General features: G+C 43.7%; 1 protein-coding gene across 1 annotated transcript; it reads right to left on the reverse strand.

The window, feature by feature from the left end:
• Positions 1-1,411: 1,411 nt before the first annotated feature.
• Positions 1,412-24,981, reverse strand: FGL1 (fibrinogen like 1). The gene is made up of 7 exons (XM_090258614.1): positions 24,906-24,981; positions 22,846-23,026; positions 15,408-15,567; positions 15,055-15,152; positions 11,765-11,853; positions 11,413-11,600; positions 1,412-1,755 (listed from the first exon to the last, which is right to left on the reverse strand). Exons 1-7 carry the CDS (start codon positions 24,966-24,968, stop codon positions 1,596-1,598), a joined length of 939 nt encoding a protein of 312 aa, XP_090114740.1. The 5' UTR covers positions 24,969-24,981; the 3' UTR covers positions 1,412-1,595.
• Between the last annotated feature and the right edge of the window lie 937 nt (positions 24,982-25,918).

Raw genomic sequence — 25,918 nt, forward strand, 5'->3', positions numbered from 1 at the left:
CTTGCTTTTCAGTGTGGTCTCTGGAGCAGCAACTTCTGCATCGTCTGGAAACTTGTTTTAAAAACCAGAATCCCAAATTTAAAAAAAGCAACCCGAATCCTAGGCCCCAGAACCCCAGAATCAGAATCTACCTTTTAACAAGATCCTCAGATGATTCGTACGGCATTAAAGGTGGAGAAGCACTGTGTTGGGAAACCCTGGTTAGAGAATAAAGTACTACTAACCGTAACATTTTTATGTGGCCCATTAGTCTGAGACCTATTGTCTCATAATGCCTAGTTCACTGATAATCACTGCTAGTTCTTGTTGACTGCTTACTTTGTGCAAGGCCTTATTCTAAGTACTTTACTTGTGCGATTCTCACCGCAACCCTATGAGGCAGGTACTCGTATAATCATTTTATAGATGAGATAGCTGAGGCTCAGAGAAGTCCAATTGCCTACCCAAGGTCACACCACTACTAAGTGGCAGAATCCTTGGTCTAAGGATATAAGGATCTCTAAGTGGTATCACCTCTCCAACCTTTTATTTTGTTCCTATGCACTTTGCCACTGTGTGTACTTCACACAAAGTTTTCCCTCTCCCGGCAATGCCCTCCCATAGTCTCCCTATCAAAAGAGGTCAGCTGAAGAGCCTAGTTCTTCTGGGAGGCTTTCCCCAAGTCAGGTCAGGCGCCCTGCTATATATTCCCCAGGCACATAGTTTTCCTTCATATGCATTGGCTTTTAAAATTATTAATATTTTTATGATTATACGTATGGTTAGTGTATGTCTTTATTTTAAAAAAGTGAACTTCATGCGGTCTTGAACGGTATCCTCTGTGCCGGATACTTGTCAGCCCTCAAATATTTGGGGGGATATCTTACCTGTAGTCTGGCTTCCACTCTCATTTTAAAGGTTCTCTCTGCCTCACCTGTGCGCATTCTGGCCTCAAGAACCTGTAGCACGTGGCAACATTTCCTTCAGTGTCTGAAGACTAGGGTTTGAGTCCTTCTTCCCTTACTTACTAGCTTTGTAACTTTGAGCGTCACAAAATCTCGAATCCATACATTCTTAGCTCTGGGAATTGGGAATACTGTTACTTCACAAGACTGATATAAATGAGGCTTTTGAGAGAAGAGCATAACCCACATAAATACCTTAAAGATATTAGATAGTGTTTTATGGTGATGATGCTCCTGGGTTGTGTTTATAAGAGTCCCAGCTCTGTAGTCAGAGACCTGAGTTCAAATCCTCACTCATAGTATTTATTGTCCATGCAGTTGAACTGGCAGTCCATTATTTGTTGGATTCATACTTAATTTATTATGTATTTATGCTCATGTCATCTCCCAAGTTGTCATATATTCTGTTTTTTATTTTTGTCCAACGTAGTTCTTATTATATCCCTTGCACATAGCAATGCAATAAATATTAACATGAGCTACATTTATTTGGTGAGTATCACATAATTTATGTGCATTAAGTAACAAAGGCAAGTAAGAATGAAAAGTAGTACACGTAAGAATTACTATCATGTACATGTTCAGAATTGCTATTTTTAAAATCTTTTACGCCAAGACGATTTTGCAGCAATCAAAGCCCAAGGGGAACAATTAAACGATATTTGAAATGAAGTCATTTGGCCTAATTTTCATCACCACGGATTTCAAAGAGTACCACCATCCATGCCAGGTGTGCCAGACAACGCCATTGTCCGTCTTGGCGCTGTAGGGGCCCGGGTAGTATAAACCATTCAGGTTTGCAGAGTGACACCTAGTGGGAGGAAAAACAAACACAGAACAGTTGGATCAGAGGGTTCCAACACCCTTGTGTTTTGCTAGCGAGTGATCGAAGACATCTTAACTGAATTCTGCCATTTTTCAGACAAGGAAATACTTGTCAGCTCTCGGATGCCATGATACTGCTACAAGAGATGTTTTTTGGTTTGTTTTGCTTTGTCTTTACACTGGTGGGTTTTAATGCGTAACAAGCCTGAAGATACAAGCCCGGCCACTCGTGCGAGTATATTGATAAAGAAGCATTTCTGTGACGAAGAGCCTTTAAACAAAAGCGCAGCCTTGTCATCCTCTGCCTTCACAGGAACGGAGCTGTTTCACACAGTGAGGGGGGGGGGCACCGCCAGCTCTCCCCGACCCCCAAAATTTGCACTTACATATGCATCCATATGCTGTCAAGATACAACTTTCACAATTCAAACTTTCTCCCTCTCCTTTTAAAAATCGCTAGCATATCCATTCTTTTAACCTCAAGGATAAGAAAACAAAAAGCCTAAACACACCATGTAAAGTTTTCCCAGCCGTCAACCAACAATCATCTGTCCGAGTCGCTGTGTGAATTTTTGACTCGAACATATTGCTCCAGTCTAGATAAATTGGTTGGGTTATCGCAAATTTTAAAAATTCCCCCTTCCTCCTTTTACACTTGTAAATATTGTCCCTGATATGGATTAACTAAGAATATGTGATCATTTTCTGTGTACTGTTATGAAATAAATGGTTACATCCTCCTTCGCAGATATAACCAATAAAAGGACATCAAGCATGAGGATATAAGGAGAATATTCACAAAGGATAGTTCTGAAAATCTATAGAAAACACCCAGATTATTGAATTAAAAAGAAAACCAAAACATTACAATGTGAAGTAGTTGGCTTGGATCTCTTACCCCCCCTTAGTGTTCACTCCTGCTGACCACGTCCTCCTAATCTACATAGATGTAACTAATCGAAAACATGTCTGCTAAATGTGACATGTGTCCAGAGCATACTGTGTTTTTAAAACTGTATGGAAAGTAATGTCAAAAAGAAAATGCTCTAAACTGAGCCTCCAGAATATATATTTTGGTGTATCTCTGTCTTCCCAGAGACATCTACTACATCCATTTTTTAAATTTGGTCTGAGATTTGAATCCCATTAGGAATTGACTGTATGGCTGACACAGAAGGTCTTAGCTATTCTGAGATCAGATTTCCAGCATCCTTCCATTTCTAGAACACCCTGGACTTGACACTAGATCGGGAGACGGCTGGGCCTCCCTCCGTAACAACATCAGCACTCGGGGCTGACTTGCTACATGGAGAAGGGACGCCTTGTGGGTGGGTAACTATGAAGTGCCAATGTTTTATGAAAATTAGAAAAACTATAATAAGGAGGAAAATGACAACAAAGTTCAACTGCAGGAGTAGCAGATGTGGTAGAAGTAACACCAAGCCTCTGGAACCAGTGACTTTTTCTCCAGCCTTCCTGGTTTCCCACCTGCACAGCCTTACCATCTCCTCTCCTCTCCCTTCAAGGATAATGCAGCCACTGAATTACCTCTGTGCTCCCTGAACCCCTGTCTTTAAGGTCAAGTAAATCATTCATTTGCCCAGGTTAATACATGTGCCGGTACCATTCAGGCACAATTTCAGCTGAACAACTGAGCAGTAAGTACGTGGTTTTGGTCTTATGTTAATACTAACCGATGTGATTGGTATTCCTGCATATGGAATCCTGTTCAAAATCAACCAGAAAGGGATGTTTGCAGCTTTGTGAGTTATAGGTAACTTTGTGTAATGCTGGTAATTTTCACATCATGCTAATTTAGAAGGACAAGGGAAGAAAAAAGAGGAGAGAGAGAAGCTGACCGAAGACGGTTTCTAAAAGAACAAGAAAACCACTAGGGATAAGACTGTCATTACCTTTGATTAGCTAAGTAGGAAAGATAACTTGGTCCCTCTGACCCTCTCACTGGTGTATGTGCTTCAGTTCCCTTACAAATGACCAAAAATTAAATGTACTCACAGTTTTAGGAACGCAAAATCCAGAGGAAATTCTGTTTTTGCAACTATTTAGATACAGCTTGATTAGCTGTATCTCCACAGAATCTACAATACTGAAATCAGCACCTCGCAAGAACAGATGTTGCTAATGAGGACTCTCATAATTTTGGGGGGAAATTAGCATATGTCTGGTATACCTCCACTTTATAAGATAGAGGATTCTTAAATACTTTAAAAGTGCTTACATAACAAAAATGTGAAAATTTGGATTACAGAACTTAAACGGATCATCCACAATTACTTGGAAAATCTGACATTTCATAAATAATTACTAAAAATTCTGTAATGGAAAGTTTAAATGTCCAGAAACTTTGAGGTGGCCCATGTCTTCTAAAGAGAAAAGAAGATGTTCAAAGCTTTTGCACTGCCTATCAGTCTGAGCACATCTGCTTTGCAGATCAGAACCATCAGGTTATTTCTGAAGAAGATGGTATGAATTTTCCATGCCTGCTTTACATTTGTGATTACAACCAAGGGAGCTGTCTGGAAACCACATTGGGTAGAGAAGAGTTAAAGGAATCGGGGATATCTGGCCTAGAAAAGAGAAAATATTGAGGAATACAATCAATACCATCTCATCCAATGCCTGAAGATGTATGTTGAAAAGGAACTACAATTACTCTGTAGCAACAGAGGGAAAAACTGGTGAAGTATAAGAAGGCAGTTGTCAGATTAATGAAAGAAGAAGCTTAAGACAATCAACAATGAAATGAGCTTGTTGATTAAGTAACATTGAAGTATTCAATCAGAGGGGTGGAGTTAGGTTTCAGGAATATTGTAGAGAAAGTTCTACTTTGGGTGGAGCTTGGCCTCAGTGATTTAATGCAAGTCACAGTAATTAAAAAGTAGTGTATATTACACAGAAAAATTTACAACAATCATCGTCATCATCATCATCATCATTGGCAGCCGTCCGTCTCGAGAGACGATGGCGTAGCTTCTTGAGAGTCTATCTGCACCGCCGAGAATGGCTGTGCAGTCCGACTCGGGAGTGACAATCCCTGCCGCACTTGGTACAGGTGAAGGCAGATGGCCGTTGTTGCTGCTGTTGACGCTGCTTCCGCCTCGATCTTTTCTGGGCCGCCTCCTCGTTGCGCGCAGCCTCCGCGCGTGACGTACCTTGCCTGACCGCGAGCCTCCAGGCTAGGCGGTCGTCTGCTTGAACTTTCCATGTGTTGAGATTGATGGAGCATTGTGTCATGTCCTTTTTGCAGATGTCTTTGAACCGCAGTTTTGGGCGCCCTGTCATCCTCTGGCCTTCTGCTAGCTCGCCGTAGAGGAGGCCTTTGGGAATACGGCCTGCATCCATTCTTTTGACATGGCCGAGCCACCTGAGACATCTCTCACTAAGAACTGCATGCAAACTGCTCACGTTGGCTCGCTTCAGCACCTCGGTGTTGGGAACCTTATCCTGCCAGGCGACATGCAGGACGCGTCGCAGGCACCTCATGTGGAAGCTGTTGAGTTTCCCTTCGTGCCTTGCGTAGGTGGTCCATGTCTCGCTGCCATAGAGGAGAGTGCTGAGTACGCAGGCTTGGTAGATGCGCAGTCTGGTTTTCTCAGTGAGGCTGGAATTGTTCCACACTCGCCGGTTCAGTTTGGCCATAACTGTGGCTGCCCTGGCGATTCTCCGGTTGACCTCCAAGTCAACTGACAGAGAGCTCGAGATGGTGGACCCGAGGTAAGTGAAGTCGTTGACAACCTCCAGGGTGTATCCGTCGATGGTGATGCATGGGGGAGTCCCCGTGCCTTGAGCCATAACATTCGTCTTCATCAGGCTGATGGCTAGTCCGAACTCCTTGCATGTGTGGGAAAGGCAAGTGACTAGCTGCTGGAGTCCCTCTTCGGAGTGTGATGTCAAGGCTGCATCGTCGGCGAAGAGCATCTCACGGATGAGCACCTCTTTGACTTTGGTCTTGGCTCGTAGATGGGCCAGGTTGTAGAGCTTGCCATCGGATCTGGTGTGAATGAAGACCCCCTCGCTGCAGTCCTTAAAGGCGTATTGGAGGAGCATGGAGAAGAAGATTCCGAACAGCGTAGGCGCGAGGACGCAGCCCTGCTTTACTCCGCTGCTGACTGGGAAGGCCTCAGAGGTTGCGCCGTTGTAGGACACCGTGCTGTGCATGTTGTCGTGAAAGGACATGACCACAGCAAGCAGATGTGGTGGACAGCCAATCTTCCGTAGCAAGCTGAAGAGTCCGCTTCGACTGACCAGATCAAACGCCTTCGTGAGGTCGATAAAGGCGAGGTAGAGTGGTTTATGCTGCTCGTGACACTTCTCCTGCAGCTGGCGTAGGGAGAAGATCATGTCCACTGTTGATCGGCCAGCTCTGAAGCCACACTGGGACTCTGGGTAGACGCGGGAAGCAAGGGTCTGCAGGCGGGCAAGAGCGACCCGGGCGAATACTTTGCCGACGACGCTGAGGAGAGAGATGCCCCGGTAGTTGTTGCAGTCGCTGCGGTCTCCTTTGTTCTTGTACATGGTGATAATGTTGGCGTCTCTCATATCCTGGGGGATGTAACCCTCCTTCCAGCAGAGACAGAGTAGATGGTGGAGCGGCTGTAGCAGGACTGGTTTCCCGCTCTTTAGGATTTCTGGAGGGATTCCGTCGCTTCCTGGTGCTTTCCCGCAAGCAAGGCGGTCGATGGCTTTGCCGAGCTCTGCCGCAGTAGGTGGGGTGTCTAGCTCCTCCATGACTGGTAGGTCTGGGATGGCGTTAAGAGCAGCGTCTGTTACGGTGTTCTTCGTTGCGTACAGCTCGAGGTAGTGCTCGGTCCACCGCCGCATTTGCTGTTCCTGGTCAGTGATGACCTCACCTGTCTTGGACTTAAGGGGGGCGATCTTGGAGGGGATTGGGCCTGTTGCCTTCTTGATACCCTCATACATTCCTCGTGCGTTGCCTATATCGGCGGCTTCCTGGATGGTTCTGCACAGGTTTAGCCAATAGGTGTTGGCACAGTGGCGGGCGGTCTTCTGGACTTTGTTCCTGGCAGCCCGTAGAGCTTGAAGTGTACTGGGAGTGGGCGTGGCCTTGTAAGCCAGTAGGGCCTTCCTCTTAGCCTCGATCACGGGTTCCATTTCTTCCCAGTGAGCCTCGTACCAGTCAGCGTTCTTCCGCTCTTTCTTCCCGTAAGCAATAATGGCGGAGTTGTATATGGCGTCGCGGAGACGTGGCCAATTGGATTCGATAATGTCATCTGCCGCCATTCCCTCGCCGAGTGCATCTTCCATCCTGTTGATGAATTGCTGGGTCTTAACTGGGTTGCTGGCACAACTGGTGTTGATGCGTGGGCGACCCTTCATCTTGGAGTGGTGCAACCTCTTCGACGTTATGCGCACCTTGCTTACCACAAGGGCATGGTCCGTGTCGCAGTCTGCACTGTGGTAGCTGTGGGTGAGGAGGGTGCTGCCAATATCCGTTCTTCTGGTGATGACGAGGTCAAGCTGGTGCCAGTGGCGGGAGCGAGGGTGCCTCCATGACACCTGGTGGATCTCTTTGCACTTGAAGAATGTGTTTGTCACGCACAGGCCGTGGTGACACAAAAGCTCAAGCAGTCGCTGACCATTCTCATTGATCTTTCCTCTCCCAAAGTTTCCGAGGCAGGTGGGCCAGGCCATGTGGTCGGCTCCTACTCTTGCGTTGAAGTCTCCAAGGAGATAAAGAGCGTTACTTCTGGGGATCTTGGATAACGCTTCGTCCAGTGCATGGTAGAACTGTTCTTTCTCTTCAGTGGTGGCGCAGAGGGTTGGGGCATACGCGCTAAGAATGCTGACTGGGCTGAAAGTTGTTGACAATTGGAGGGTAAGTAATCTCTCTGTGCCTCCTGTGGGTGGCTCTATGGAGTTAACAAGCGTGTTCTTCACAGCGAACCCAACACCGTGCTGTCTTGGTTGGTCCGGAGACTTCCCTTGCCAATAGAAGGTGTAGTTGGTTTCTCTGATAGTTCCGTTGTCGGCCAACCGGGTCTCCTGTAGAGCCGCAATGTCGATGTTTAGTCGTGCCAGTTCCCTGTCGATGACGGCGGTTTTCCTGGCACCATTGATCCACGGAAGGTCTGCAGTAAGTCCGGGACACATGGTCCTGATGTTCCAGCTAGCGAGGTGAAGAGCTGGAGGCTTCTTTCTTGTTGTTTGCTTGGAATTGCCTGGTGCGAGTGTTTTGTGGCCCACTTTTCAAGAGACGCCTCTCTGATCCCCACGCACCCAGTGGGGCAGGTGAGCCATGGCGAGACGGCACCTAATTGGCTGGGGGCTGCCCAGCTTGAGGCGGGCGGTAGCTGTCCAGTGAGGTGCGATGACCTCTCCCACCGTCAGAGGAGACCCCTGGCGCTCGTTTCCTTCGCCAATCGGATGAGCTTATAACCGGTAACTGTCTCCTCCCGTGTTAAGTCGACATCTTGCGATGACGCTGGAGTGTCCTCTCCAGTGAAGCTACAAAGCCTGGGCAGGGTGATATGGAGGGCCAGCTGTTGCCCATGCAGCAGACCCCCCCTCTCTTCGCAGCTGAAGGGTCCAAGGGAAAGACGGAGTCAATACAGCTTGGCTTCAGGTGCGCCGCAGGAGTTGCCGGTGTTGACTACAACGTCAAACCGCCTTAGGGACTCCGGCTCCGGATTTTCTGTCGGGGTTTACTCCCTTAGCCTTTCCCCTGAGGAGGTATGCCGCAAGGCAGCGGAGGTTTGGAGTCAGAGTTTCTCTTCTCCTTAGCCTTTCCCCTGAAGAGGTATGCCGCAAGGCAGCGGAGGTTTTTTGGAGTCAGAGTTTTCCTTCTCTGATGTGCCCTGACTGGAAGATCGAACCAGCGACACTTAGCTCACAGGCCGACGCTCAATCCACTGAGCCAAACCAGCCAGGGGGTGCTTGTGCATTCTCTGCATGTTCCAGCATCTCTTCGAATTCCTGATACTCCTCATCATCTGGGTCAGCACCTGAGAGTCGGGCTGCTCTGGCCATAAAATACGGAGGCAGCTCCCCGATTGCTGTGCCAACTCCCCACATGCAGGCCTCAATCCTAACTGATTATACCACAAATTATTACTCTATTGACTTTGTCATTAAAAAAAATCAGCCACCATGGCCAGGTGGGCCCCCGTTGTACTAATGCAAAGTGGGAAGAACACGCCCTCCCATCACGGGAGGGAAGTTGTAACCTGCCATAGCATCACCTAGATTCAGCACAGGTAGGTTCCAGGTTTGAAATACAGTGCAGCTACAAGTGTGTCTAAACACAGGGATGATGCTAAGACTTGCAACAATAATGGCTGTGACGCAGCCAGAAATGCCCCCAGTGGTCTGACAGAAGGTGGAAAGAGACATGTCTCATGACATACCTGTATTCTCCATGGTGGTGGCTGTTGCAAGTGTCAGAGATCTTGTACGCCAGGTGGACTGCAGGTGGACTGGTGGCAAGCGTGAACACTAGTGCCTGTGATCATGGGGAAGGTGTTATACTCTGCAATGAGGTTGTGGATGTTCCTCCTCCTGCAGCAGCCATGCTGTGGCCAGATGGATCCCCAGTTAAGAAAAGAGGTGGTGACTTTAGCCAAGGGAATGTTGCCACTGGGTGGTATGTGGTCAGAATTAGGAAGGGCAAGGACAGGGGGCAGTGGTTTTCCTATGGAGCAGGAGTGGTGTCCATAGGCTCCTCGGGGTCCATGGCAGGGATTTGGTGAACTGCCATGGATCTTACACTGCCACCTGGAGATGATACGACTGTGGTGGCATAGTACGGAGGAGTCGTGTCCATTTCGGTGTCATCATCCTGTAAAGCGGGCCGAGAGGTCAAACGTGTAGATGCTCTGGCAGTGATGGTAACAGGGGCCTGCCCCATTTGAGTGGCCAGGGGAAGGGTTCCTGCAGGCACCGAGGCAGGTGGAGGCAGAGAAGCAGCAGGCTGAGTGACCTGGGTCTTGTCCCCCGCAGTCTTTTTCCTTGGACCCTCAGATCTTTCCATGGTGTGCAGCTTTGGGTCCATGGCAAGGCAAGGAAGTTTAGCAGGCGGGGGCAGCTCACCTCGATCCCACCGCAGTGGTGGCAGTGGAAGCAAGAGCGGCCCAGACTGCTTTCTTTTGCGGGGCCTCCTGCTGGCAGAGGCCGGGGGAGAATTGCTGCTGGATTGCTTCTCCTTACCTACACATACTGAATCTGGAGTGCTGGGCAGATGCCCACTGCTGTGGGGGCTGTCCCCATGATCCTGCCCTTTTTCCTCTACCTGGCTGGTCTTGTGTGCCGTGCCTTTTGGGGACTCTTCCCGGACCTTCACCACCACCTCCTTTGGGAAAGGAAGTGGGACGATTATAGAGGGTCCCGGCTCCTCAGCCTTGACTGCCTGCTCAGGTGGTGAGCGCAGGCCAGAAGATCTGCGACCTGAATGACGAATAGGGCCCGGTCTCAAGCTTCCAGACCTCCCGGATGTACAAGCAGGAAGCACAGGCTTCTGCGGGGGGTCCTTCCATTTCACCAACCGGTGGACTTCCAGAGGGAAGCGCACAGTCTGTGCGAGAGGACACCGCCCTCTCGGGACAAGGCCGAAGGCCGATGGACCAGGAGCATGACAGAAATGAAATAGTGGGTGGAAATGGCTGACAGCAGGGTGGTCCCAGCCAGGTGGGCCATAATCACGGGTGACAGGGTGATGGCCACCAGGCAAGGGATGGTGGCCGCGGCGGAGGCGGCAGAAGAACAAGCGAATCCGAGAAAGGAAATTGCCCATGTAGAGGCAGTTGTGCGCCAAACGAACTCAAATAAGAGTGGAAACAGGGAGAGTCTCTCCTTTGCTTCTTCCTCCTCTGGGGTTCTAGCACTCACTGAACTGACTTCAGCCAGGACCTTCTGATGTCTCCATGGAAACATCAATGGACCTTGAGAGGTCACAGAGGAAGGGGCGGGGCCTCCCTGAATGGCCAATCCCATCATGACCTTCTAGCACCTGGGACCTGCATCTCTGTGTAGCAAGTGTTTGGCACCTGCCTTGCCCTCCATGAGGCCTTTGTCCCATACCACTGAGGCCCCACCTGCCTGACATCACCGTGTCTGGCCACTGGCTCTGTGGGAGCTTTGGCGCCTGCCCCACTGTTGTCCCAGGGGCCAGGTCCTGCTCAAAGTCAGTACGGGAGCCACCCGGCTCCTTCCTGGACGTGGCCCACCTCCTCAGGGGACCTTTTCAGCTTCTCTTGGAAGCCCGAGGCAGGTGCACTTTCTCCATGTCTGCCCTGGCCACCAGCCTCACCATATAATGGGAGAAAGCAAAGAGCTACTTGATTATTAGAAGGCTGAAAATGTTTTCCCAATATGTAAATGCTCGCTATTTCTTTGTGACAATTTGTAGCCTACTGTTTATGATAAAAACCTCATAATTCAGTTTGCACACTGAATTTGATTTATTTCTAAGACATAGCTTTCAAGGTTTACTCATGTACACAATGAACAAATCCTCAAAAATACTTCATCACTGAAGAATTCTAATAAGGATGATTACTTAATAATACCAGAGCAGAAGACCAACATTACATCATTCAGGTATTAAAGTTAATGCCCACCAACGAGATATCATCAATGTCGTTACAATTATGTTTATAAAACGTCAAACCTGTTAAACCACCAGCCAGACTGATCTTCTTGGGCACAGTTCCCATCATAGTTGTCATTATCTCTGTCCCATGTGCTGAATTTCATTCTTTGATGACTACCCCACCATTGCACCTCAGGATCAGATTTCACCACCAGCGAGTCTCCAGCTGTTCCAGAATATTCCCCGATGTTCAACTCATAGGAATTCTAAAGGAACAGAGACAATGTCTGTTGTCAGTAGTCACGATTCAAAAAGTCGGTTTGTTTAATAAATGAAAGAATTCTATAATTTTGTTTCCACTGACTTCAGAGTTTAGCTTCTATGCTTTCCACATTAATTTGTGGTGTTGCTTATTTGAAAAGTTTAGTACCTTCTCATCTCCAACTTTGAAAATTTTGTATTGGGCATAACGGCTATTTTTTTCAAAATCTGCAAGGTCAATCTTTAAAGTGTAGTCTCCTAGAAAACAACAACAAGAAATTGTAGGTTTTTTTCTTTCATGTGTGAGATAACATTGACTCAGCTGAGGTTTAAGAAAAGAATGGCTGTTTTACGTAGACCAACTCCTTCTGCCATGAGTCAGTTTTTCAAAGAATAAACAATGACTCCACTGTATTTACAATAGGAACTTTTACTGTGCATTTTACTTGAAAAAAAGGAGGGGCACAATATTAGAGATGGAAAATTTCTACTACATCTATCACAGGTAAAAGCTAGTGCAATTTACTTGGCAAAGAACAACAGAAAATAAGTCATTATTTAGTTGATAGATTAAGAAATGTAATGATGAAAGAAAAGAAGTTTTAAAAAGTTTAAGTGTTTATCCCCTTTCGTCTTAATTTTGGTAAGAATGTTGATCTTAAATATAAATAATGACTGAATAGTTAATATCTTCAATCATCATCTTTTCCTCATCGTCCCATCATTTGCAAAGAACAAAGACGATTACTTTTTCAGAACCACAACTACTGTCAGGAACATTGAAAGCTATACATCAAACTAACTATTCAGTAGTATATGCTCTATCCTCCTATTTTAATAATATAATTTCACAATGACCTGTAGGACCAGGTTTGAATTTGGAGGCTTAGACTTCTCCAGATTCCAAGGTAGAAGGTGGAGGCCCAGGAGAGAGGCCCTGGGCCCCCTCATGCAGGCTTGTCTATGGTCCGCCTCCCTGATCATCCCATCACTGTCTCTATCACACAGCAAGGGCCTTGCCCACACGTGTGGACTTTCCAGGCCACACAGCCAATTTCTGTTTACACCCACAATGAAAGCTGTTCCTTCACCTCCCCTCTGGCTTGGGGGTACACATACCAGCAGCACAATCTTCCCACAGGGGGATAGACAAAGAGGCATGAACGGGTCCTGCAGACAAGCTCAAGGGTGACTGAAATGCTGGGTTCCCTATTACGTATTGAGTCTAGAATGGTGTGTGGGCTCCTGTTGCCCTTGGCACTTTGGTCCCACAGATTCCTTCTCCTACGAGCTCTCTAAAGTGAGTTCCAAGGAAGAGCCCTTCTAACCTGAACAAAAGGCAGTAAAGGTTTTTATGAACCAAGACTGTGAAGTGGACAGAAGCAACATCGCAGGCTGTTCACTCTCCTAAAACAACACTGTGCATTACAGAAAAAATACAAAGTCAGTCTCAGTTTTTTAGGTAGCCATCAAAATATCCCTTTGGACATTAAGCAAATCAAAATGCAATTACAGACTATTTCTAAATTACCTTTATTACAAACACTTCCAGGTGAAATTGGTGTAATGGGGCTAAAGCTATTTTTAGAGGCAAGTGCTTAGCCTTAAGTGTGCTCATAATTAAAGAATGCAGGGACAAAGGCAGTTATTTTTCCCTTAGGATGATGTGGTATGCGGCCCAGAACTGATAAATACATTTTTGCTCCCATAAGAGTATCTAGGCTGAACACTAATCAAAAGAAAAAGGGGACGCCAACGTGTTGGCAAAGTGCATCTTGGGCAAATAAGCACTTAATAATAATTCAAAGAATATGAAGCATGAATTTTGTGCATTTTGAAGGAGCCAAGGGTTATTTTTAGGCGTTTTCACAGTTTCCATAAGAAACCAGATACATATTAATGTGTGAAAGAAACAGAACCTGATATGACAAATGTTATGTACCTATCCAAAAAACCCCACATAAAAATAGGATAATAAGTATGTTGAAATTCAGAGAGCACTGGACAGAAGAAAGACAAACAAAAAAGTATTAGGCTTCTAGGATTAGCCATCCTCTCTAAGCTATTATTCCAGTGTCTCAAAAAGCTCTGTAATTATAATCCTACCAACTATTATGAATATAGAAACACCAGTTACTTTCCTTAACTTGGATGGAACCAAGGAAAATCCTTGCTTTTACTGTTACTGCATTGCTTGCATGGTTTAACATGTATTCTTGAGCAATATAATTGCCTTTAATGAAACATTTAGAATCACACCCGATTGGAGCTGCCTACAATCTCACCCTGCAAATGGGGTAAGGAAGACCATGGATTGCAGCACAGGAGCATGGAAATAGAAACATGGAAAATGTGTTATCAAAATAACGATATTTTAGACAAATATTGAACTCTGGGTAAAGATAGCCATGCAAAAGTATATAGGGGGAATTTTATAGAGGTCTGCAATTTACCTTGAAATGTGTCAAAAAATAAAATGAATTGGTGGATGAGTTGATGGATAGGTATGGGGAAAAATGAGTAAAATTTTAATGTAGAGCATAGGTGGTAAGTTAAAACTACTTTCAGTTTTTCTGTATCTTTGAAATTCTCAAAATAAAATTTGGATGAGAGATGAAAACAAAGACATCAGTGTAGTATGGTACTTGATTGCAAAAATAGCCCCAATTCCCTCATGTCTTCATCTTCCCCTTAGCAATGGACTTTGTAAGCCCACCCAGGAAGTCTGTTTCCTTTCCCCTTACTTCTGAGCTGGTTCTGTGACTTGTTTTCACCAATAGAAGTCTATGAAAATGACTATGTGCCAATTCTGAGTCAAGAAACTTAGGTACTTCCACTCCCTTTCTTGGAACTCTGTGCTAGAAGCACAAGGTCAAGGATAGTTCGCTCGAAGAGGAGTGATCATGTGGAGCATATCTGAATTGTTCCATCTGAGGGCCTAGAAGAGCCAGCCTGCAGCTAACGATCACAGACCCATGAGCAAGCCCAGCCAAGATCAGCAGAGCCCAGCCAAGAGCAGCAGAGCCTAGCCCTGATCAGCAAAACCACCCAGACAACTTGTAAATCTGTGAGGAAAAACAAATGGTTGTGATTTTAAGCCACTAAGTTTTGAAGTGGCTTGTTACACAGTATTATGGTGGCAATAGATAACCATACAGAGATATTCTGAGGCTCTTAAGGCATTTAAAAAAGAGTGATTATGACATTATATTTCTTGCCCAGAAATAGAAAATGCATATATGAGAAATTCCTCCGCTCTTAATGCAGGTCTAGTTTTCTTTTTCTCTATTTTTAGTTTTAGGCAGCCACATTTTACAAAGGAATTATTGCCCAAAAGGGACCAATGCAATCTGCAAATTATAGTAGTTACTAAACTAGCCCTATTGTCTATAATTCAATGAAAAACATTTTAGTATTTTTATTGTATTTCCAATGAATTTGATACTAGGCAAATCTTACCTTGTGTAGTTAATAAGTGAAGATTTTTATTACCTAACCAATATTCACCATTTTTTTGGACAAAATTTCCAAAGCCATTTTCATAGTCATTCCAGCCTCTAGAAGATTTAAAGTGAAAGCCGATTTTAGCAAAATCCAGATAGACCTTTGCAGTACCCAAGGTGCCACCCTGTCTCACTGTGGCTCCCGCACCCAGTTTTTTTTTTTTTTACTTGTTAATGCTCTTCCAGTTATTCTTATTTAGAGAGAGTGAGAGTCTAATTAGAAGGATTTAGGACAGGACAAAAGGGTTTACTTATTATAAAGTTTACATTTTCTACTCCAAATAAATCCTTATGTCCTGATTAGCGCACCTGTTAAAGTTCTCACTGCCATCAGATCGTCTCTGAATTACAGTCCATCCTCCTCCATCAGACATGTCACAATAGACGGAGAACTCTGCTGGGCTCTGGAGAGGTTTGATTTTGTAAAATCCACTGCTCGTATACCCATCATTGAAAATCTCCGAACAATCTGTTTGTAAAACAAGGTTATGTAACATTTGTTATTTGTTTTGTTTTTAATAAAGGGAGCCTCTGAATGAGATGACTCAATACGAATGCAGACAGATAAACACATGATGTAGATAATCGGCTTTTTAAAACTGCGTCTTGTACATCTTCCCGTGGATATTAGCAAAGTCATTTCTTTTCCTAGTATTTAATCGTCACCTAACTCCTTGATCTGATCATGGGGGTGGGGGGGGAGGTGTAAAATAGGATCTGGTTTCTCAGTTTTAATTTTCATGGAAAACAATTTTTTTAATTATGTGTGTTCAGTTCATTACAGTTTATATAAGTGGAACTTACTTTACACATTTATCAGCAGAGTGGCGGAACTTATCCCTCCTATGAAGCTAAAGTGAAAGTAGAAATATAACACCCAACAAATTATATGGATTATCTTGATTTAGAGCATTACAAATCATTCAGAATGTCTGGATATTAACTCAAAATAGTAATTGTGTTAGGTTCTTACAGCCTTCCAGTCTCACCAGATTTTTATTTACTAACCCACTGAAATTTCTAATGGTTCATGTATTCTTTGATATTTTTGCTAAAAATTGAGTGTTTCTACTCTTTTTTTTTATCCCAACACTTCTTCTTTGCCACAGTATTTCTTTGACCATGGAAGCAAACACAGCTACCACTTTGTAATCAAAAAGTAAGATCTAGCTCTGGCTGCTGTGGCTCAGTGGATTGAGCATCGGCCTGCGAGCCAAGTGTCGCTGGTTTGATTCCCAGTCAGGGCACATGACTAGGTTGCACATCAGGTCCCCAGTGGGGGCATGAGTGAGAGGCAAGCACACAGTGATGTTTCTCTCCCTCTCTTTCTCCTTTCCTCTCTCTCTAAAAATAAAATAAATAAACAAACAAATAAATAAATACATAAATTTTAAAAATTAAAAAAAAAGTAGGATCTGTTTCTTAAACCACTTGAGGGTGAGATACATTAATATCATTGGATCTCATCTGGGCTGAACAGTGCAGATTCAGAGAATATGGCCAGTATGGACGTTGCATTGTTTAGATGCCCAGGAAGCTGTTTTAGGGTGGCTGAAGTACAGGCCATTATCCAGAGATAGTTTCAAGGATACTTATTCACAGGTTTTTAAATAAAAATACTCTCAATACTATAACACGACATCACAAACTTTCATATTTTACCCTTATCATTTGGTCATTTCCTATTTTTAAATTTTTTTCTCTTCCTGATTGGATAATTTCATTCTTTTCGCATATTTCAAAGTTCTTTCTTCATTTTCATTGTTTTGATGCCAAATTGTCTACAACTCCGTTTTGTTACTAACAAAATACACTCTGCTTTAAACAGATTGAACAGGCAACAGGAATCAGAAGAGAAAAGAAAATAAAGAAACCTAGTCACTTTCTAAAACCCTTCCCAAGCTGAGAACAATCACATACCACTGCTTTGCTAAGATGATCATCTTTGTAATGATTTAAGCTTTATTCACATACTTATTTTTGAGATTCAGAAGCCCAAATGGTCTTTATATTGCTGAACTATATATTTTTAATCCTGTTTTGTCAATTAAACAAAAAGTAAAACAATAGGAGAATGATTACCTAAAATTAGTTCAATGTTCTTCAAAAGTTTACATCTTGTGGTCAAGTAGAATGTAGTTCACTTTTCATTAAAGTAGGCAGATTTTAACTTTCCTTGTTAAGAAAAGGAGCTCTTTGCTTACATTTAACCTCTTACCAAAATGCTGAATAGTCAAGGTTCTTAATGTTCAGACTATTTTCCAGGCAAATATGGAAATAATTAGCTATAATATTTGCCTCTGGAAAACTTTGTGAATATAGAGTTTTCAGCCAACATCTCCTGTTTGTTTTTATTTTATGCCAAATGTGAATTTGTTTGTGTTTAAAATTATTTTTTTCTTCTTCCCAGTGGAAAATGTCAAACAGACCTTAAGATCCAGATGAAAGCTTTCAACAGGGGAAAAACAAAACAAAATAAAACAACAAAAAATCCACCCAACTTACAAGTCAAACAAGCTCCTGTAGCAAAATGCTTAGCAAATAAGGTAAGGGGCCTGAGTTGGGGAAATGGAAATGGGTTTCAATATTTGCTAGGTATTTAAAACTGCAATTTTCAAAATGTTTTGACCCACTCAACTCCCAGGAAAATAGCCTGGAGAAGGGCAGGGGTAAAGAGCTCTGTGTTCATGGGAGTTAAAAAAAAGAAGAAGAAGAAAAGAAAGGATTTTTAAATACTTACATAATACTAGAGTGAGGTCAGCACACCCTGCCCCATGGACAAATATTAAACGTTAAAAGCTGGGGGAGGTGAGTGCTTTCTTTGATTGTGCAGGAAACAAATTGTTGGAAATCTGAATGTTTAAGCTTTTCATGAAGTGACAGGGCAACCTGCCACGTGGGCTTCTCCCTCTTGTCCCAGGATGGAGGCTGAGCTTAAAGCTGAGAACGAAGGGCTCTATGCACAGGACATTCTGAACTCAAAGGCAGGCCAGCAAGTGGTCAGCCAACCCCACCCCCAATCCTCCACAGTGGCAATGCTGGGAATGCCAGACCTGGCCCTCCCGCTGCCCTTCTCGCCCCCAGGTGACAAAAGAAGGAAACATAAGAGGATAACCTCTCATGGCTCCTTGGGAGTGCAGTATTCTTCTAGGGTGGGGTGAGTGGGCTCTCTCTTCTGAAAACCAGGGAGACAGGCCATCCAGTAGTCCCTGCTTATCCCAGGTTTCACTTTGATATTGTTTTATAATAGTTACCTGTGGTTAACTGCGGTCTGAAAATATTAAGTGGAAAACTCAACAAATAAGCAATTCATCAGTTTTAAATTGTGTGCCGTTCTAAGTAGTGTGATGTAATCTCAGGAGTCCCGCTCTGTCCGGCCAAAGATGGTAACTCATCCCTTTGACCAGGTCTCTGCACTGTAGACACGCCCTGCCCATTAGTCCCTTAGGAACTTCTCCGTGACCTCACCAACTGTCTCAGTATCAGTAATGCAATGCTGCTGTTCAGCATCCTTATTTTATTAGTAATGACTCCAAAGCCTAAACAGTGCTGCTGGTCACTTGGCTATGCCAGAGAGAAGCCATAACTGCTTCCTTATGGGAAGAGGCATGTATGTATAGAAAAAAACATAGTGTATGTAGGGTTTGGCACTATCTGGTGATTCAGGCCTCCACTGGGTGTCTTGAAACGTATTTCCTGAGGATAAGGGGGGGCTGCTCTAATAACACAGCTAATGTTCATTGCACTAAATGCTTTTGTAATCATGCACATGTACGTTAACTTAGTCAATCTTTACAACAGTTAAACAGGTGTTCTCGTCATTCCCATTATGCAGATGAGGACTATGAGGCACACAGCCAGCAAGATGGGCATCTGGACTTGGTCACCAGGCTTCCAAGTCTACACCTTAACCACTACACAGACTGCAAAAGACTGCCTTGTAACAATTGGGGCTCCTGCCGAAGGGGGACACATGGTTAAGCCGGTGGTCTTGTTGGCAACAGATGTGATGCCACAGGCTGTTGTGAATGCCACCAGTTAATGTGAATTTGGTACTATAATCTTTTAATTGAGGCACATGATTCAACAGCAGCCAAGAGCTTTAACGGATGTATTTAGTTATATGTTGCATAAAAATCATGTCATTTGAGCATTGTTTGCATAAATTGCTAGGTTGTATTTAATTAAGGGTTTTCTACTGTGAGAAGAATTAGAATTCAGAAAATAATTAACTTAATAATAATATAGTCACTTGTAAATAAGAACAAAGAAGTTTATGTTTCTATAGAGCATATATGTTAATATTTTTTAAATTCAAGGGCACCAAAAACATAAATTTTGGTGTGAACAAGTTCTTATATATTTCATATAAAATTATATATAGCAATATATATGCCATAACATATCATATTTTATTAGAATTTGTGTTATTATATATTCTATTATGAAGTGTTTGTCCTTGGCAGGCTCTCTAGTACTATCCTATAGGCTGAAAAATAAAGTACAATTGAACTGTATCTATATTTTATAACTTAATCCTCCCTCTCCTCCTTTATGCTGGCACCATATATGAAAAAAATTAAACGTGGACCTACTGACTTCAGGATATTTTTTTTAGCTGTTATATCTAGAAACAGTTACCTAGAATGCCTATTTTCTATTGTTATATTTCCTACAATGTTATGAGAAACACACACAACATAATCGTTTGTCTAAATTCTGTCCATATCATCCTTCTACCCAATTCCTATTGATACAGTGAGTCTTGCTCTGACCTTGATATTTCGGTTTCTTAGTAACTTATTTCTTGCCTTTCTCCTTGGTGACCTCTTATTTCCTCAAGTCTGCTTCCAGCGCTCTCAACACAGGGATTGGGTTTTTAGCTCTTAAACGTGATCGATAGCCCAGTCTCAGTAACAAACGTCCAACTGCCTGCCTCCCACCATTGTCTGAGACTTGACTCTGTGTTGACAACCTGCTCAGATTGTGTCTGAATAGATACCCTGATCTTGAGCTGGACCTGGGATTTGGAACAATGGTACTTCTTCTGCACCCATCAGTTCCTTGCCCGTGGGGTCAGTGCTGTTCCTAGATTTGGATTCACATATCTGCATGCTCGTCCCTAGAATAACCAACCTGTTACCTTTCTCTCACATTGTCATTCAAATAAATACCTTGTCGTACCCCGTGAATCTATTTGAAGTGTTTGTGCTCACTTTCTTTCACCTGACCTGTTCCACTAATTAAATTTTAAAATTGAACATTTACTATGTGCCAGTCACCATGTTAGGTGCTGAAAATATAAGCAACTAGATGGTTGAGCGGGGGAGATTATGCATGCTGTGACAGTACCCCAGGACGAGTGCTAAGACAGGAGAGGAGATGGTGCTTTTGGAGGGCCTGGTCCAGACCTCGGGGTCACGAAAAGTCTCTGGAAGGCTAAACTGAGCTCTGAAGGATGACTAGTAGAAGGCAGCCCAGCAGGAAGGGGTTGAGTAGGGAAGACGTTCCACACAGAGAAAGGGGCTTAATGTCAAGTTCCGAAGGCTCCGGAGAGAGCAGGGTGCTACGTATTGAGAAACTGAAGTAAGTTTAATGTACCTGGAATGAAACATGCAAAAGAGACACATGACAGCAGATAAGGTCCCAATTCTGGTTCTGCCATGTACTTCTGACACCCTACCTATGCCGCCTCCACGAAGCCTGAGTCTTAACCCTAGCAACCGCTCTGCCAGGGCAACCACCTCCATCACCGAACACGCATTCAACCGGAGTCATCCTTGGGTTCAAAGACAGTCCTTTGTGCTTTTCCTGCATTCTCTTCTCTCTCCTTTCCTTGTCCTACCCCCTGTTTTCCTCTTCTCTTTAGCTTTGATCATGCACTTGGGGGTTTTCATCGCTGCTTTATCCAGTCTCCCCGCCCCCGTCGGAGACCTGTTTATCTGATCTAGGGGCTAGAGACAGAGCAACAGGGGCTGAGGATAGCAGCGGCAAATTCAAGGTCATGTGGGAGGGTGTGTCAAATTTAAATGGCAAAGACTTTGCATCCATTTTCCCTGAAGAAATTGAAACAGGAAAGAAAAGATACAAAACGTGACTTTGTTCATTTTTTTTGTCAGGATCCCTTCCAGTTTTTATACACAGATTATTGTGTAACACAATTTACCTTTGGAATAATTTTAAAAACAAGAGCTATACTATGAGCCATGTGGCAAGCCCAGTTCTAAATGCTTTCTATATGGTCATTCATTTAGTCTTCACAAAAATTTTATAAACTAGATACAGTAGTCCCTCTCTGTATCACAGTTCATGTATCGCGGCCTCGCTGTATCGCGGGATTTTTAAAATATTATATTTAATTATTTACGTATTATGGATTTTTTGCTATATCATGGGATTTTGTGGTACTGTATACATATGTTGTTAAAGTGACATAGGTTTAAGAGTGTAGAATATGTTTAAGAACATAAGTAGTATTTATAAAAGTGTGGGAGAGGCTAATAAGGGAGTGGGAACAGTTTATAAGTGTGTGGGAAGGGTTTATAAAGCCTTAAAATATATATAAATACTAAAATAAATGTAAGGTTCCTACTTCGCGGATTTTCACCTATCGCAGGGGGATCTAGAATGAAATACCCATGATAAGTGAGGGAATACTGTACCTAGATACCCTTATTATCCTCCTTTTACAACTGAGAAGACCGAGGCATAGAAATGTTAACTAAGGCGCCAGAGCAGGCAGTACTAGGACTGCAGTCCCTTCTTTAAACAATAGACAAGACAACCTTGGTTTCAGAATAGACTGTTATTATGTGTTTGGGTGACGAAGAGCAGGGACATCCAAAGAGGGCAGACCCAGGCCATTGTGTACTCTCCTCATGGTCACGGTCCCAGCCTCTGCTGATCCTCTAAGAGGATTCTCCGGCAACAAAGATCCAGCCAGGCTTTCGTCATGAGAGTCAGCCATGTCGGAACAGGCTAGTTTTGTGGGCGGTCTGTCTGGTTTCACACTCCCTGAGCCCTGGGGGCCCTGAGCTTAAAGGCATTTCCAGTTGCCTTTCTGTATAAAGGCATTACAATGCAAGGTGTATTAGCTGGCCATAATCAACACCACGGATGGGGCAGCTTCAACAACAGAAATTTGTTTTCCCACAGTTGTGGAGCATGGAAGTTCAAGGTCAAGGTGTCAACAGGATTGGTGTAACCCGAACCCTCTCTCCTAACAGATGTTTGCCTTCTTGCTCCATCCTTAGATGATCTTTCTTCTGTGCACCCACATGCCTGATATCTCTCGGTGTGTCCAAATTTCCTCTTCTTATCGAATTAGGACCCATCCTAATGGCCTCGTTTTAACTTAATCACCCCTTTAAAGGCTCTGTCTCCAAATATAGCCATGTTCATAGTGCTGGTGGCTAGGGTTTCAAAGTACAAATTAGGAGGTGGGGGACAGAATTCAGCCCATAAGTGGGGGGGCGGTCATCAGTCACATGGCCTTCTGGCCATTCTGGTTATCTACCCCCTTCTCTGTGAATCATTTCTGTCGCCCACAAGGACTGACCCATTGACCCAGTGAGATCTTACTCTCCAACCTGGGTCTTTGCGACATTTCCCACAGTCTCTGGAGAGGTAGCCGAAGCCTGCCCCAAGCTTCCTACCTTCATCCAACGAAAAGGGTACTTGAACCCCCACCTCCTTCCTGAAATAAAAGGAAAGCCTTCCGTTACGCAACTCCAAAGTGGATTCCGACCTGCGTATTGCCTCTTGCCTCCAAGGTCAACGATCCCGCTGTCCTCGCCTTTATCCAGGAACTGGATTTCCGTCTCACGCAAAAGCTTCGCAATCTTGACCTGCTGCTGCTTGACCCGGGTCTCAAGCAGGCGTACCTGGGCTTGGAGGCGCGCCTGCTCCTGGAGGCAGTTCCCGAGAGCCTGCAAAGCAACGTGCGTCTTGTTCTCGCGGAAAATAAACGATCCTGGGAAGTGGGATAAATGCATGATTCCATTCTGTTCCCAACTCCCGTTTCAGAATAGCATTCCAACCAGGAAGTAGTTTGAAAGTTCTAACACTATTTGCTATTTGAAGGATAAGAAAGTATGGCCTACGCTAATGTGCTTGAACTAAAAAACGTTATAATACAAAATAGTCTAAGTGGTGATGATAAGATTTCAGTCACTCTCTCGTTTGACCCTTATAACAATTCCATAAGGTAGAAATTGCTAAAAACTTCCCAGTGGGTAAGAGAAGTCAGGATGTATACCCAGCTCAGGGTTTCTGTTCTCAGTCTCCATATGACACAAAGGGCTTTCTCCCCAGTAAAACAAACTAGGCTTTTAAATGACCTTCAGGTATTAACATGCTTTAAAACTGTAACTGAATGCTTATAATCTTAGACATATTGTCAGCTTTATAAAGAATGCTTAGTTTAGATTCTCATATTCTTGACTATCGCACCCATTTACCTGTTACTACAAATTTTACTGGATTCACTTTAACTTTTTGCTTATTTATTGTTTTGTCTCAATCACTTTAGAAAGGGATGGGAGGAGACTGAGTCTCTTAGTTGTCATTTATCTTCTCTAAAAAGGCAAATAATCCAAGAATATTGCACGTGAGAGAGTTTCTCCAGCTCCTTTCTAAAGTGACACCTGACCCAGCAAACTCTCCAAAGATAAAGAGAATGTGGTGGGTGAACTGGGAAGGAGGGTCTCGGAGCTGGTCTCCTGGGAAGAGCTACTGAGACCAGGAAGCTGCCGTAAAGGTCTTGAGTACCCAATGCTGGGAGAGTGACTTGGGGGAGTAGGAAGGACAGAGGACAGATCTTTGCCATTTTACCTTAACATCTCTATTTACAGCTCATGTCACGATCTGGTGTGGGACTTGTAAATGTTTACTTCTCAGAAATTTTCAATGTCATTGTGCAAGCACTTCAGGCATTTGGTTACAGTCAGAAACATTTCCCAATGTATAGTTGTATAACTTCCTGTCCCTGACTTTATGTACTACGCCTGTAGTTAATTCCATAAATACAAAGACCTACTGTATCCCAGGCCCGCTGTTAGACAACCAGAACAGCATGAGTAGGTCTACTATTTGGGACAAAGGAAAGACGTGCACTGCTTTACCACAAAGGATTATAAGGTAAACACAGAAATTTGGCCTCACCATTGAAAGTCTTATCACAAGAGACTGGAGACGTAATGAACAGCTAAGATGTTTGATGGCGTTTGGAATCCTGTGTTGCTTTCTAATAGTGGGAAATTGGTTGTGGTATTATTAAATATAGTGGACTAGGCAATTTAAAAATAACTAAAGGGATTTCAGGGCAAGTATGTTCAATCTTAATGAGACTGGATATACAGTGTTCGTAAGCCTATTTAAAATTTAGGAGTTATCTTTCTCCCAGAACGTTGAGTAAATGAGTGTTTTTACCTTTTTACTCATCAATTCATTGTAATTACTTCCAAGTAATCTCTTTAGTTTATACTAATAGTGTTCCATAGTGGAAAACTCAACGTCAATTTTAATGAAAGATTTTAAAGTTCTAATGTTATGTAACCACCCAAATAACCCTAGTAAATTAAAAAAAAAAAAAAATGGTCTTCATTGAAAATACTGATTTTTACTTAAAATTTTCTGTAAAGCACTTGGTAAGTGCCCATTATGTGGCAGGTACTACCGCAAACCTTCACTATCCACCCTTAGCTAAGTTCTTTCAGTGTGACAAGTTACTACAGATTTTCCGCAAAATAAAAGAAAATCAGGTAAAAGTAGGCATTATAAATACAATAGCTTTTGCAAAGAGCTCACCCAGCTTTCCTGGCCCATTGCCAGCGTAGTCGTAAGGAGGATGAAACTGAACATCATCGCCATTTTCCCCACTGAAAAAACTGCAAGAACAAAAAGAATTTCACAATCATATTTTCTGTGAATTGTTTTATGAAGCTGGTGTTAGGGTCAGACTCCGGGGCATCCAGGAGGTCACATGAAGTTCCAGGCCATCTGCCGGTCACCTGGGAAATTCTTCTAGACTTTCACTGTTACCTTCAATAGAATCGAACCTGTTTAGTTGCAAGAATAAAGGAGGGACTCTGGATCTTTGGGTGGTCCGAATTGCTGCCCGTACAATGGTGCTGAAAAGACACAGGCTCTGTATCTGTAAACACAAAGGGTCCAGATTTTTGGCTGAGTTGATTCCTAGTTGTGTGGCCTCAGGCAATTTACTGAGAGACTCCCTATCTCTAAAATGGAAATCCTAATTCCTACTTTGTAGGAATGTGGCAATTTTGCTGTGAGACTTTTAGATATCTTGGCATATGATAAGTGCTAAATGAATTATAGATCAGAGAGGTTAAGTTACTTCCCTAAGCTCACACAGCTGGTGTATGGAAGACCAAGCAATTGAGCTTCCCACCTTGAGGACTCATGCCCCCAACTTGTAGTCTACTTGGCCTTTCTCTCTACATACATACAGGGTGGGGCAAAAGTAGATTTAGATTTGCAAGTATGCAAAACACAGTTTATTCTTGCATTATTAGTTATTAGATATTGTATTATTTTCCATATGACCTCCTTTTGTCCCGCCCTGTATATCCCTGCTATCTGCAGGGAAACAGGCCGTGGAGCGGTATAGAGGCCCTCCTACTTGGCCTTCTCCTCTGAACATCACTCTCACTCCTGAACATGGCTGTGACTTCTTTGTTCTTGGGTCACAGATTTCTCCAAAGGAACAGTAGGTTCACCTGGCAGGAGAGAGGCTGCTGCACTAACGCCGAAGCAGTCCTAGGGAATGGTAGCATCAGCAAGCACGTACTGATCATGCG

The sequence above is a fragment of the Furipterus horrens genome, unplaced genomic scaffold (assembly GCF_987537825.1).
Source record: "Furipterus horrens unplaced genomic scaffold, mFurHor1.1.pri manual_scaffold_12, whole genome shotgun sequence".
NCBI classification, from domain to species: Eukaryota; Metazoa; Chordata; class Mammalia; order Chiroptera; family Furipteridae; genus Furipterus; species Furipterus horrens.